The sequence below is a fragment of the Sus scrofa genome, chromosome 6 (assembly GCF_054392235.1).
Source record: "Sus scrofa isolate SSC_HxYL_T2T_F1_AM1 chromosome 6, Sscrofa_HxYL_maternal_Yorkshire_Landrace_v2.0, whole genome shotgun sequence".
NCBI lineage: Eukaryota > Metazoa > Chordata > Mammalia > Artiodactyla > Suidae > Sus > Sus scrofa.
In genome coordinates, this window is record NC_139388.1 from 60,208,503 (window position 1) to 60,223,884 (window position 15,382).

At 42.4% G+C, this 15,382-nt stretch overlaps 1 protein-coding gene across 2 annotated transcripts; it reads right to left on the bottom strand.

The window, feature by feature from the left end:
• Positions 1–239: 239 nt before the first annotated feature.
• On the bottom strand, positions 240–15,267 carry LOC100625694 (uncharacterized). Of its 2 annotated transcripts, XM_005653302.4 has the most exons (4): positions 15,190–15,267; positions 6,291–6,417; positions 5,924–6,019; positions 240–3,089 (listed from the first exon to the last, which is right to left on the bottom strand). In XM_005653302.4, the coding sequence occupies exons 1-4, from the start codon at positions 15,241–15,243 to the stop codon at positions 1,525–1,527; spliced, it is 1,842 nt and encodes a 613-aa protein (XP_005653359.1). In that variant the 5' UTR covers positions 15,244–15,267; the 3' UTR covers positions 240–1,524. The 2 variants fall into 2 exon arrangements, with proteins under 2 accessions (XP_005653359.1, XP_013850658.1); XM_013995204.3 differs by lacking the exon at positions 5,924–6,019.
• Positions 15,268–15,382: the final 115 nt, after the last annotated feature.

Below are 15,382 nucleotides of genomic sequence, written 5' to 3' on the forward strand. Positions count from 1 at the left end.
CGATTTCCAATTCATCAGTGAAGCAAAGGGTAGAGCTAGACAGGCAACTACCTCCAGAGGGAAGAATGTAGCTGGATAGTTATTCACGAGTGTAGATCATATTTCCCAAGGTTCTGAGGGTAATTTGGATAATCAAAGAAAGGGGAGTTAGGAGGGAAGCAGGAAGCAGGTAGAGCCATCTTGATTTGTGTTCAAATTGCCCATCTTTTGTTTTCAGAAAAAAATTGCCAAGAGCTGTGTTGGAATGTATTTTGTTATTTATTTATAGGTTGAAATTACCAATTACCCTTGGGCTTTCAGTTCATTTTGCAAACCTGATTTCATTACCTTTTCAAGCCTAGAAAACTTTAAAAGTCATATTTATGGTGACCTTTATGATATAATGCTTGGCCTTATTTATAAATATAAATTAGGAGTTCCCATTGTGGCTCAGTGGTTAATGAATCCGACTAGGAATCATGAGGTTGCAGGTTCGATCCCTGGCCTTGCTCAGTGGGTTAACGATCCAGCGTTGCCGTGAACTGTGGTGTAGGTCGCAGACATGGCTCAGATCCCGCATTGCTGTGGCTCTGTCATAGGCCGGCAGCTGCAGCTCCAATTTGACTCCTAGCCTGGGAACCTCCATATGCTGAGGGAGCAGCCCTAGAAAAGGAAAATAAATAAATAAATAAATATAAACTCATCCAAGGACATTAAGTTACATTTATGAATTTAATATTCATTTCTTTTTTGAAAGAATTTAGTTGTCTGAAATAGTATTTAAATAAATTTTGGCATTCCCTTGGTGGCACAGTGAGTTAAGGATCCAGCGTTGTCACTGCTGTGGCTCAGGTCCCAGCTGTGGCATGGGTTTGATCCCTGGCCCTGGAACTTCTGCATATCACAGGTGTGACCAAAAAATAAAGAGCCAAAGAAATGTGACAGCTAATCATCATATATTGGGTGGATACTGAAGATATTTTTTTTTAAGAAAGAATCCACAATTGGGAGAAATGAATATAATGTGATAACTTTAACCAGTGATATGGGATAGACTCTTTTAAATTATGGAATCATCAGCTTAGTAACCAGGAATATGGTTCAAGGTTTCCTGTCCAAAAATGTACATGAGGTGTATTATGTAATGTATAATGAACTGAGAAATGGTACATAAAGCTCTCAAATATTCCTCATCTTCATAGGCCTTTGCTTCACAAGAAACTTAATAAGATATTCCATAATTAGTGTGTTCACAGTGTTTTATTTGGATATGATTTCATCAGCCAGTGGATGGAGCAGAATGTATCACTGAAAACCCTGCTACATTCACTGTCTTCTCACAATCTCTCTCCAGTAAGGAAACCTATTGAGGGCAAGGATTTCCCCACTATCATTTTATTTTTACCAACTATAAGCTCACTGATGACCTATGGTGATCACTGATGGTCTGTCTTCCAAAACAAAGCCTTCCATTTATACATAACCAAACAATCAGCTGTACATTATTACCCAAGGTTTTTCCAAATAGAAGGTACCAGTATTTTCCTATGTGTTTTTTGTGACGTAAAATAAGATGTAATTGACCATTGAAGGCATAACCACATTCACTGCATTCATAAGGTTTCTTTCCTGCACAAACTCCCTGTTATCTCTCAAGGGTGCACATCTGGCAACTGGCTCTTCTGTAAGGACCACATTCCTATCTGCTAGGAGCCTACTGATGTTTAATGATGTCTGAGGGATCATAGAAAGCATTTGTCCAGACACCATGTTAACAGGTTTTTTCCCCTGCACGAGTTCACTAGTATCTAATAAGCTGTGACCGGCTGTGGAAGGAGAGTCCATCTTCACTGAATCTACTTGTTTCTCTCTTGTGTGTATCTTCTTATGTTTAACCAGGCATGACATGTGAGAGAAGGCTTTCCCACACTCATGGCATCCATAGGGTCTCTCTCCTGTGTGGGTTCTTTGATGCACAATGAGCATTGTCCTTGTAGTGAAGGCTTTCCCACACTCACTGCAGGCATAGGGTTTCTCTCCTGTGTGAATTCTCTGATGTTTAATGAGTCCTGATTTCTGCGAACAAGATTTTCCACAGTCAATACATACAGAGGGCGTCCTTCCTGTATGAAATCGCTGATGTGCTATGAGGCATGCCTTCTGGCTGAAGGCCTTACCACATTCAGTGCATCCATAGGGTTTCTCTCCAGTGTGAGTTCGCCGATGTATAGTAAGATTGCCCTTCTGTATGAAACCTTTTCCACAGTCACTGCATATGTAAGATTTCTCTCCAGTGTGAATTTTCTGATGTAAAATGAGCTGTGATTTTCTGGAGAAACCTTTCCCACACTCACTGCATCCATGGGGCTTTTCCCCTTTTTCGATTCTTTGATGTATAATGAGCTCTGCCTTCCTGCAGAAGGCTTTGCCACATTCAGTACATTCATAGGGTCTCTCCCCTGAATGAGTTCTCTGGTGTTCAGTTAGCTTGAACTTTCTATAGAATGCTTTCCCACATATACTACATACATGGGGTTTATTTCCTGTGTGAGTCTTCTGATGTTTAGTAAGCTGAAATTTCCTGAGGAAGGCTTTTCCACAATCACCACACTCATGGGTTTTCTCTCCTTTATGAGTTCGCTGATGTTCAGTGAGCTTGAACTTCTTGGAGAAAGTTTTCCCACACACACTACATCCATGAGGTTTCTTTCCAGTGTGAATTCTCTTATGTTCACTGAGCTGAGACCTCTTGAGGAAGGCTTTTCCACATTCAGTACATTCCTGAGCATTTTCTGTTTTGCTTATTTGTAGATGTTTAATTTCAGTATGAGTTTGCTCATGGTTAGCATGGAGAAAGGATCTCCTGTCTCCATTAAATTCAGCAGGCTCCTTTTTGTCACAGCTTCTTCTCTGGTTGATCATACCTAAATATGATTTCAGAGTTTTCCCATGTAAATCAAATATATCACAATTTGGCCTTAAAGGAAAAGACCTTTTGCTCTGATGAGTAATATTTTCAAATACACTCTGTTCATAACCCTCTTCTATCCTCCTTAGCGTATTTTGCTTTTGGCAGTGCCACTGCACACAGTCTTCCACTTTCTCAGTTTCTAGGAGAGAGAACAATGAACCCATGAGTGTCATATGGAATAAAACTACTTCAGATATACTTTGGTGTGAGCTGGCTCTTTAATGGGAAATCTATGATATCAAATATAAGAGAAATTCCATGTAAAAAATGTCCTGTCTCCTTTTAAAAAAACTTTTCAAAATTGTAGTTAAACATACACAAGATAAATTGTTACCATTTAAACTACAGTTCTTTGGCATGAAGTGCATTCACACTGTTGTGCAACCATCACCACCATTCATCTCTAGAACTTTTCCCCAACCAAAAAAAAAAAAAAAAAGAAAAAAAAACAAAAACAAAAAAAAAGCTCTATCCATTCAACACTAACTCCTATGTCTTGGAAATGGTTAAAAACAAAGTAATATAAAACACCAAACCCCCAGATAACAGCCATTCGTGTAAAACAAATTCACAATGAATAAATATAGATTTATCTGCTTTATAAAGAGGGCTCTGGGGATGGTTAAATACTATCACTGTTAGCATCTTATCACAGAGGTTATAGGGATACCCAATCCAGAATGGTGAAAGATATTTATTCATTGAATACATCTGTATAAATAGCTACCACCATATACCAGGTATGGTGCTGGTTTTGGAGAAACAAACAAAAAAAATTCTTTATTTTCACTGAAGTCATATTCTAGGGGTGGGAAGGAAACAATAACAAGGAATAAAGTAGGCAGTTGCAAGTGTGACAGAGTTTGAAGAAGCAAAGGAAAAGACAGGCAGTAGAAGAAATCAAATTTATTTGGAAATGATAAACAAGACTCATTAGCAGATCAGATATGAGGAAAAAAGAGGGATCAAAGGGTACTCCTAAATATTTGGCTTGAGCCACTGGGTAGGGGGGTAGCGTCCTTTAAGAAGACAAGGAATGTTGTTAAAGTTCAGAATGAGGGAAACCAAGTGTATTTTGACGCATATCATCTCTGACATACTTAAATATCCGGGTACAGGTATGGAAAACCCAGTCAGATAATAAAACCTGAGTGAGGTCTTCACTAAAGATAGCAGTGTGGAAATCATCAGTGTGTAAATATCGCTGAAGGTCAGAATTATATGAGATCACATTCTGAGAATATGAAGGCTGAAAAAAGATGAAGGCACAAGACCAAGGCTTTAATTATTCAACACCCAGAGCTTTGTGATTCCTAGAGCCCGCTGAAGAGACCCGAACATTAACCACATTGGTAAGAGAAATAAGCAGACATGCGGGTTAGAACCAAGAGGCAACTCAGAATGTTGGACATATCGGAAGGATTGGATTCCAAGAAAATCCCAATAGATTCTTAGGTGCTTATCCCATTGCTAAAACCTGCCATTCTTCACTAGGTAGACCATCAAACTCACTTTCTCAAAGGACCAATCTCATATTCTAACCATGCATCTAGCTGTGACACAATCTCATATGTTCCCACAGAAAAAAGGGACTTGATGATTCTTATAGACTTTCACAACAGGTTAGTGGGGCACAAAGTCTTCTTGAAAAGCAGATCTGCTGCTGCACCAGATATAGGAACCATCACCTTCTTCATCATGCTGTATGGATGTCATGTTGGAATCTTTCCCATTTCACGCTCTCTGATACACTAATCTTTCATCTTGCCACCAACAGCATCTTCTTCCTTAATTGAACAGCTATGTCTCTACTGGCCTTAGTTAAGGGGTTCTAAAGGGATGAGGTTTTATGATTTCATTTAGGCTAGGAACTGGGAATGAGACATTTTATAAAGTTCTTTCCTAATTAAATAACAGGGATAGCAGAGGCATTAAATACAGGAGCCCAGGGGGTAGAGAACATAAAGGGTAACGCCAGGATTTAAGAGGTACAGAAGCACAGCAGAATCTCAGTTTTTAAAAGGATGAGGTCTGGGCCACTTTGCTGAACAGCAGAAATTCACAGAACATTGTAAATCAACTATAATAGAATAGCTAAAAATCTTTTTAAAAAATTTAAAAAAAGATGGATGAGGGACAGGGATTCTCTTGCAAGGAAGATGATTCTAGTTTCTCACACAGAAAGTGTGAACTCTTTGGGAGTTGCCATGGAGACAGGTAAAATATATGGTACAACATGGATATCAGTCAGTGTTAAGGGTCCTATCAATCGGGGTCGCCACAGAATACAAGAGCTTAACACCTTTGTGTAAAGTAAGATTTTACAGCCTATGAGACAGAGCAGAGGCTGAAAAGAGAACCTTTGAAGAAGCCTGGAGGAAAAAGTCAAGCAAGCAGATAAACGCACATTAAGAGACCATGTTACCCTGTAAGTAAGGCATCCAAGGTACGGGTGGATGTCATAAAGGGAAATAAATGGTTCCCAAAGGAGCAGGAAGGCATATTAGTTAGAAGACAATGATGGATTCAAAGTTTTCTCTTAGAAGAGAGACATGGAAGGAGGAATTTCATAGCGAGAAATGTGAAAGGAACACAAAATCATAAAGAATAGGGAGATTTGGACATCCAAGCAAGGATAACCCTAGTGGGGGAAAAAGTCGACATCTAAGAAGAAATAAACAGGAATTCTTTCCATGCTGTACAGTAGAAAGTGAGAACATTGTAAATCAACTATAATGGAAAAAATAAGAATAATATAAAAAATTTAAAAATTATTCCAAGAATTGATAAAAGGGGTATATTTTCCTTTAAATTTCTACACAGAAAAAGAACTGTCATATGGAGAGTGGAATGGATAATATGGAGGCTGTTTCTGGGTCCTCAGACACCCTCACCACTGGGATGCCTTCTCCAAAGGACGAGAAAGGGATTTCCACAGCCTTCCCCCTCTTGCTGGTTCTCTCTCTCACTCACCTGGATGGGGGTGACTGTGAACTGCATCTTCCAAAGTCGGTGGTGGTTCTCTTTGTTCCAACTTGGACAGTACACCCAGTTTGCTAACCTGATGCCCTGCTCATGGGAAATGATACAAGACTCAGGCTTATCGAACGGCACTAGAGATCCGTGATGCTATGAGAACCGTGCACTCTAGGGACTGCACGATTTGCATGTTTGCAAATTAAAGGCTTTTCTCTAAAATGAGGAGAGGTTATACTTTCTCATCTGGGGCCAGGGAGGGGACTGAGAATCTACCACTTCAGAGCACCACAGACACAACACAGTTTTCAGAAGCTGAGAAGAGAAAGGCACCCTCCAAGGGACACAGGGGAGCCATCCTCACCCACGGCCACCAGGTTGCCGTAGTTCTCCAGCATCACGTCCTGGTACAGGTCCTTCTGATCGGGGGTCAGGAGCTGCCACTCCTCCCATGTGAAGTCCACAGCCACATCCTCCAGTGTCAGTGATCCCTGTAACAACAGTCCTGTTTAATACAAGTGTTTCTCTAGTTATTGAAATGGAAGTTGTGAGATAATAGAAAATATATATAACGGTCTCTGTCCCTGGTGGCAAAACAAACAAAAAACACCAGGAACATCTCTCATTCTAATATTTAGTCTTTGACCCTGGTTCCTGACACAAGACTCCTGAAACTCTTGTAAATTCTGAAGTGATAAGTATGGGACTTACTTATCTTGGTATTTTCACTGCTGTGGCTTAGTTTCCATCCCTGGCCCTGGAACTTCTCCAGGCCACAGGTGTGGCCAAAAAAAGAAAGCATGGATTTAGAAGGCTTCTGGTTGCTGAACACGTGGAGGTGCTGGGAGAGAGTCGTACCCCAGAGAGGGCACAGAAGCTCTGCGCCCCTGCCCACATACCTTGCCCTTTGTATCTGCTGCATCTGGATATTCATCTGTATCCTTTACCACATCTTTTACACTAAACTGGTAAACACAGATAAGGGTTTCCCAGAGTTCTGTGAGCCACTCCAGCAAATTAATTGAACCAGAGGAGGCAGTGATAGGAACCCATGATTTATAGCCAAGTCAGACAGAAGTTGTGGGTAACCAGGGGACCTACTATTTTCGATTGGCATCTGAAGTGGGGGGCAGAATCATGGGACTGAACCCTTAAATCTGTGGGATCTGAAACTGTTTCCAGGTAGACAGCATCAGAATTAAATTGCAGGACACCCAGCTGGTGTCAGAGAATTGCTTGGTGGGAGAAAACTCCCACACACCTGGTGTCACAAGTGATGTGAGTCTGAGAGTAAAGGAGACACAAGAGGAAGAATAAGATTTTTCCCTCTTCAAAAGGAAGATGAAGACAGTTCTCATTTTCAGCATGTAGGCCATATCTGTTCCTATTTTTTTTTCCAACATATTGTAAAGGAAACAAAGCCATATTAAAATAACCAGTCATCCATTCATTCAGCAAAGCACAAATTTCTGTAATATGCATTCATGAAATCTTGCTAACCTGAGATCACTTGCATGTATTTCAGCACCTACTTGTCAATCAGTGAATAGTTGCACTCATGTAAAAAATGTCCTAAAAGATGTTAAGCATTTACCTACATAGATTTACAATATATATGCACACATGTGTGTACACATACAAATCCATGTATGGATAAAGGGGTCCACACAGGTAAATGTCTGGAACCCAGGAAACATTCCTAGCATTTGGTAATAATATGCTAGCATGTTAGAAAAAACGTAGGAGTGGGGGGAAGATGTGTTTTATCACTATGTGTACTATATCGTCTGAGTCTTGCATGGAAAATGTATCCATGAGTCTTTGTTTCTTTCTGACACCAAGTACATACGTGGTGTCTTATCCAATACCAGTTCTCCAGTGCTGAGCCTCTGACACCCACTGGGCGCCCTATGATTCAGTCCTATTCTGCACAGGCTTAAGGGCTCAGTCCCATAAGACTGCCTTCACTTCAGACAAACCCAAAGTCCCAGGTTCCCAGCACTTGTGTCCAACTTGGCTACAATTTCAGGGGTTCCCCCAACTTCCCTGCTCAGGTTTGATTATTTGCTAGAACAACTCACAGAACTCAGAAAAATATTATGCTTACTATGATAGTTTATTATAAAGGATATGCATGAGGAAGTACATAGGACACCAGGTCCAAAGGGGTCCTGAGTGCAAGAGGACCCCTGCACTGTCCCTGTCTAGTTGGCGTGCATCACCCTCCCAGTGGATGTATTTGCCCACTTGGAAGCTCTCTCTGCCCCGTAGGGATTTTTATGGAAGTTCCATTACATGGTCATAGTTGACCAAAGCACTGCCTGCTAGTGATAGAGCTCAACTCCAGCCCCTCTCCTGTCCACAGAGGTCAGAGGGTAGAGCTAAATTTCCAGCTCTCTAAACTAGAGTTCTGGGGATCAGCCCTCATGCCGAAGCTATCTTGGAGCCCGACCCAAGTCACCTCATTAGCATAAATTCAAATATGGTTTAGAAGTGTTTGTTATGAATAAAAAAGACACTCCTATGACACAGGAAATTCCAAAGGTTTTCAGAACTCTGCCAGGAACCAGAGACAAAGACCAAATACATATATATGTATAATTTTGCCACAGTGAGTCATTTTTATAATTGAAATAAAGGCAATAAGGAGCTGGGAGGTAATAACTAGATTTGAGGGGGTTATTCTCTTTCACTTATCAAAATTTTGTAAGCAGTTGAAACTTTTCTGATTAATTTCTCTTTATTACTTGATCAATGATTTCATTTTTAATAGCTTTATCAACTTGGAATTTTGAATTTAGTGCCATCATCACTCACAAAAATAATGGCACTTCTTTGGCACAAGAGCAGCACCAGGATCAGGTAAAATTGCTTCAAAGGTTAATATTTAAACTGACCAAACATCAATTTGATGATTATCTACTATTTTACTTATTTCGATGAGCTCTTTTCAACATAGTTCACTATTCTTATTCCAATTAAATATAACAATATCTAGCTCTTATCTTCACAAAGTTTTTAACTTTTTGGTCATGAAAAGTACAGTAATAACTAGATTTCGAACACAGGGAAGGGATCTGTATTTTCTGAGATAAGGTAAAGTTCTAAAGCAAATTGGATCTCAGCAACCCCAGCCATTACCAAACAACGGAACCTATAACGCCCAGTGGCCAAATCTGTACTCAAGCACCACTTCAGCCACCTGTTCACGGATGACCTTTGAAATGCACGAAAACCTATTTTCCTGAGCACTTCAGACTTTCTTCAAGGACAAACCCAACCCCAAACAAGTGTGGGTATGTAAGTCACCAGGCTGTGGTCTTTTGAAAAAAACTGTGTCCACGGAATTCTGCTTGGTCTACTCATGTAAGAAACAGCCGTACACAACCTGTTTGTACATCTATTAGAAGAATGCTACACACAAGCCACCTTATCACCTCTAGAAAAAAAGCATCAAAGAAATTCCCTAAGACTTAAGCACCACGAGAAACAGTGACATCTCCTGAAGAACCGATCTGCTGCCACCTCAGGCGAAGCGCATATCATATAATAACTTCTCGTGATTCTGTGGTTGCAATGGCTGACGGAAATATTAGATGCAAGTTGGTTTATGTGACCAAAAGGGACCTGCTGAGTCATACATTATATTCCAACATTGGTCATATAGTACGAACTCTAGGAAGATTAAATATATACCTGATTCGGAATTACCATCGTGGCTTATCGGAAACGAATCTGACTAGCATCCACGGGGACGCAGGTTCAATCCCTGGCCTTGCTCAGTGGATTAAGGATCTGGCGTTGCCGTGAGCTGTGGTGTAGGTCACAGACACAGCTTGGATCCCAAGCTGCTGTGGCTGTGGTGTAGGCTGGCAGCTGTAGCTGATTCGACCTCTAGCCTGGGAACCTCCATATGCCTTAGGGTATGGCCCTAAAAATAAACCAAATACATACATATACACACACCTGATTCTACTTTGTCATGATTTTGAAGTTACAATTTATTTCTCCCAGAGCCCAGCTCCCCCAATTTATACTCTTCATTTAATTGAACTGATTTTTTTTCACGCCTCCAGAAATCTCTTTTTTTTAAATTAATTAATTTATTTATTTATTTTGTCTTTTTAGGGCTGCACCCATGGCATATGGAGGTTCCCAGGCTAGGGGTCTAATCGGAGCTACAGCTGCCGGCCTACACCACAGCCACAGCAACTCAGGATCCAAGCCGCGTCTGCAAACTACACCACAGCTCATGGCAACGCTGGATCCTTAACCCACTGAGCAAGGTCAGGGATCGAACCCGCAACCTCATGGTTCCTAGTCGAATTTGTTAACCACTGAGCCACTACAGGAACTCCCACCTCCAGAAATCTATGAGGGCATCAAGTTAATAATAAAACAAACCAAAAATCACCTGAGCCTTTGTCATTTTCTTCAGTTTTGGGAAATGCCCAGTAATAGGGATATTCTGTCTTTAGTCTCTTCTGTATCTGCCTTAAATTTCTGTTCAGAATTCTCAGGTGAAAGATGCATATGCAATGCCAGGAACCTCCTCCTTGTCCTTTACTTGACCTCTCTTGCTCCTGGGATGCCAGGACCTGTGGGGTGAAGAGTAAGTTCATTTGGGTGATACATTCCCTCAAGGCCCAGATGTTGTCACTACTGCCGTGTACTTCAAGGTCATAACTTTTTTTTTTTGTCTTTTTAGGGCCGCACCTGCAGCATATGGAGGTTCCCAGGCTAGGGGTCGAATTGGAGCTGTAGCCGCTGGCCTACACCACAGCCACAGCAAAGAGGTATCTGAGACACATCTGTGACCTACACCACAGCTCATGGCAAATAACCAACTGAGCCAGGCCAGGGATCGAACCTGCATCCTCATGGATGCTAGTGAGATTTCTTTTCGCTGAGTCACGACAGAACTCCCCCAAGGTCATTACTTCTAACTATGCCTTTATTTGGTGCCCTTGGGGCAGTAAAACATAACAATCTGAATGGGGGGAGGTATGTCTTTCTTCTGTGAAATAGAAGTAGCATGGGGAGTTCCCCTTGTGGCACAGCAGAAATGAATCTGACTAGGAACCATGAGGTTGCCTGTTGGATCCCTGGCCTCAATCAGTGGGTTAAGGATCCGGCATTGCTATCGGCTGTGGTGTAGGTCGAAGATGTGGCTCAGATCCTGCATTGCTGTGGCTGTGGTATAGGCCAGCAGCTGTAGCTCTGATTCGACCCCTAGCCTGGGAACTTCCATATGCCGCAAGTGCGGCCCTAAAAAAAAGCAAAAAAAAAGAAGTAGCACGAATGAGAAAGGGAAAATGCAAAAGGAAAACCAGTACAGCAAAAGGCCTCAACAGCAGGAGACTCCTCACACAGATCAGTTTTCGGAAAGAGGACAGACATATAGGTGAGACTCTGGACATTTTTTCCCTTAAAATCACTGGGTTAAATGGTGCACACACACACACACACCCCCGAAAGATATGTCTACATCATAACCCCCGCAAACAGGTGAATATGATCTTATTTGGAAAAAGGGTCTTTGCAGATGTAATGAAGTTAGAGGTCCTGAGATGAGAATATCCAGCATTACCCAAGTTGGCTCTAAAATCCCACGAGTGGGAGTTCCCTTTGTGGCTCAGCGGTTAACCAGCCCAACTAGGATCCATGAGGACGTGAGTATGATCCCTGGCCTTGCTGAGTGGGTTAAGGATCCGGTGTTGCCGTGAGCTGCAGTATAGGTCACAGACACAGCTTGGATCCCACGTTGCTGTGGCTGTGGTGTAGACAGGCGGCTGTAGCTCCGATTAGACCCCTAGCCCGGGAACCTCCATATGCCACTGAAGCGGCCCTTGAAAGTAAAAAAAAAAAAAAAAAAAATAGGTAAATAAAATCCACGAGTGTCCTTACACCAGACACACTAGCTTAGAAGCACACGAGGAAGATGAGACTGTGTGCACAGACAGACCTCAGAGTTATGCTGCCACAAGCTAAGGAATGCTTGGACAATCTGGTGGAAACCAAGGAAATGAATGGTGTTGGGGATCCCCAAGACTGTGCCCAGATTCAAGGATTAGCTAGGATGCCTAAGACTCAGCATGTAACAGATTTATTACCATGAAAGGATACAAACCAAACCCCCATCTGCCCAGATATCACATCAGATCCCACAGGTTAAAGCTTCAGTCCTACAAGACTGCCCCACCACCACCCACCCACCACAACATAAGATGCCATTCCCAAGTCCAGGTTAGTACCTATACTTCTGACCAACTGGCTATAAATCACAAGTTCCCACGACCACCTCGGGTTCAATTAATTTGCTAGAGTGGCTCAAGAATGCTGAGAAATATTTTACTTACTAGATGGCCAGTTTATTATAAAAGAATATAACTCGGAGTTCCCTTGCGGCACAGCAGGTTAAAAATCCTGGGCAGCCCCCCAAAAAAGGAATATAACTCCGGAACAACCTGATGGAAGAGATGCCTTGGAGAAGGCAAGAGGAAAGGGCTTGGGCTTCCAGGCCCTCTCCAGGACAGCCACGTTCCTCTCTGAATCCGTCCTTTTATGTTTTTATGGAGGCTTCATAGGCATGACTGAGTAACTCCTTGGCCATTGGTGATTAATTCAACCTCCAGCCCTCCCTCCTCCCAGAGGTCAGGGGGTGGCACGGAGAGGTCCAACCCTCTAATCACAACGTTGGCAGAACAAACAAGCCCCTGTCTTTAGGAGCACTCCAAAAGTCACCTTATTAACAAGAGATATCTTTTTTTTTTTTCTTTTTAGGGCTGAACCTGCAGCCTTAAATTTCCAGGCTAGGGATTGAATCAGAGCAAGAGGTGGCAGCCTACACCACAGCCACAGCAATGGGGGATTCGAGCAGCATCTGAGACCTACACCACAGCTCACGGCAACGCTGGATCCCCAACCCACTGATCAAGGCCAGGGATTGAACCTGCGTCCTCATGGATACTAGTGTGGTTTGTTACCACTGAGCTACGATGGGAACTCCCGACAAGAGACATCTTAACCTCTATCAAAACTTCAAAAGTCCAAGGGTTTTAGGAGCTCAGTGCCAGAAATGGGGACTAAGACCAAATATTTCTTACTGTAAGTCACAATATCACAGGAACTCACTCAAATCATCAGAAAGACCAAGAATCAAGATTTTTAGATGCCAGATTCATTTCATCTTCAAATCCATACATTTATCACTGGGACAATATTATTTGGAGATGCCCAGATTATTCACTTAGAAAATACAAAGGAATTAGTTAAAAAGCTATTGGTTGGCGATCCCGTCGTGGCTCAGTGGAAACGAATCCAACTAGGAACCATGAGGTTTCGGGTTTGATTCCTGGCCTCACTCAGTGGGTTAAGGATCCGGCATTGCTGTCAGCTGTGGTGTAGGTCGCAGACAGGCCTCGGATCTGGCATTGTGGTGGCTCTGGCATAAGCTGGCAGCTACATCTCTGATTTGACCCCTGGCCTGGGAACCTCCATAGGCTGTGGGTGCGGCCCTAAAAAGACAAAGACCGGAAAAAAAAAAAAGCTATTGGTAGAACTCTAGTTGATAGAAATGCTAAAGTATTTAGGGGAAAGTACACTGATATCTGCAATTTACTTTGAAATGCACCCCCCCAAAAAATTTTTTTTTGGTCTTTTTAATGGCTGCACCTGTGGCTTATGGAGGTTCCCAGGGTAGAGGTCCAATTGGAGCCACAGCTGCCCGCCTACACGACAGCAAGAGGAACCCCCAGATCCAAGCCACCTATGCTGTGGCTTGCAGCAATGTTGGATCCTTAACCTGCTGAGCAAGGCCAGGGACTGAACCTGCATCTTGATGGATACCAGTTGGGTTCTTAACCCATTGAGCCACAATGGTAACTCCAAAAAATTTTTTTTTAAATTAAGAAAACAAGGTGAATTAGTGAATGAAGGGATGGATAGATACTGATAGGCCAAATATAGCAAAATGTTAATGCTACAATCTAAGTGGTGGGTATATGTATACTGTAAATTTCATTCAACTTTGCTATGTTTGGAATTCTTCATAACATTGAGATGCTGAGTTCATAATTTTATAACGAAATGTTGAGTTGGAAAAAGCTATTAGTAATAAGAAACGGTCAGTGAAGTAACCAAAACAAAAATTAATTTAAAAATTGCTTTACTATGTTAAAGAACTTAGAAGAGAATAAGATAAAAATTAGAAGAAGAAAAAAGACCCTATTTACAATTGCAACGAAGGCAAAAAAACCAGTAAAGAGAGGAGGGTCTGGGATACACACCCTTGGATAAATACCACCAAATCGTCTGTCTTTTGGAGGTGGGGGGAGGAGACGGAAGGCGGGGGAGGCGGAGTTGGGGGAGGAACCTTTCGCCAGCGGCCTGTGAAAGTTCCTCCCCAGGGATCCATCCAACCAAGGCTGCAGCGACAATGCCAGATCTTTAACCCGCTGCGCCACAAAAGAACTTCCCCAAATCCTAATATAAATAAAAGTAAAAACTAAGAGAATTTGTACTACGGAAATGCTTAGAATGTGAAATTAACCTTAAAAAGGCAAATTGCACCAGTGTTTTCATAATTTATCTGAATTGTGACAATCAAGCCGGGAAAATAAAAGACAAAAATCGAAATATACGAATACTTGAGTAAGAGTTGGGAAAAAGAATTTGGGGAGCTAGAAATTATTTTACTGGTGTCAAAAGGAATCTGAAAAGAAATATCCAAGTAAATTTGCCTAAAGAAGGCTAGAAACCTCATCTTTAACGGAAGGTTAACACTTTAGATTTGTTTTATCCCTGATCTCCCTAAACTTCCTATCTGTGGGGACGAAAGGAGAAGGCGATGTAGTGCCCTAAGGAGACTTTCAAAATAGTCCTTAGAGAGGAAAGTGGGCTTCAAGGACTGAAGGGGATTGCAGTGTTCATCAGGTCTATCACACTCCCGGCTCCTGCATCTCTTGAGCGCCAAATAAAATCCAAACACCACTTTCAGACAAATAGCAATTCCCCTGCAGTTTTCAATTACTCAGCCCTACCAACAGAGTGAACTGCAAAGACCCGAAAATCTGGCCTCAGGACTCTGAGTCCTCGATCTTGACAGATCTTTAAAGCATGACTATGAGAGCTCCTCCATGCCCGACGGCAAAGGCACCCCAACTTCAGACCCAAGGTCCTGGACCACCAGCTCTCCCCGCGGACTCTGCTTCCTACCTACACAGATGCCAAATCCTCTCTCTTAACCTACCCCACACACTGACCTGATTTCCTCTTGATCTCCCAGCCGCTACACTTAAGTTGTGCATGCTTTTCATTTCAGGACGCCTAAACACAGCTTCGCCTCCGGCCTACGGCGGCCGACGAAGGACAGCCTTTCCCACGCAGCACGGACAACTGGATTCCGGCTGCGCCGGCGCGGGTAATATGTCCGCGCCCGTACGTGCCTCGCACCCT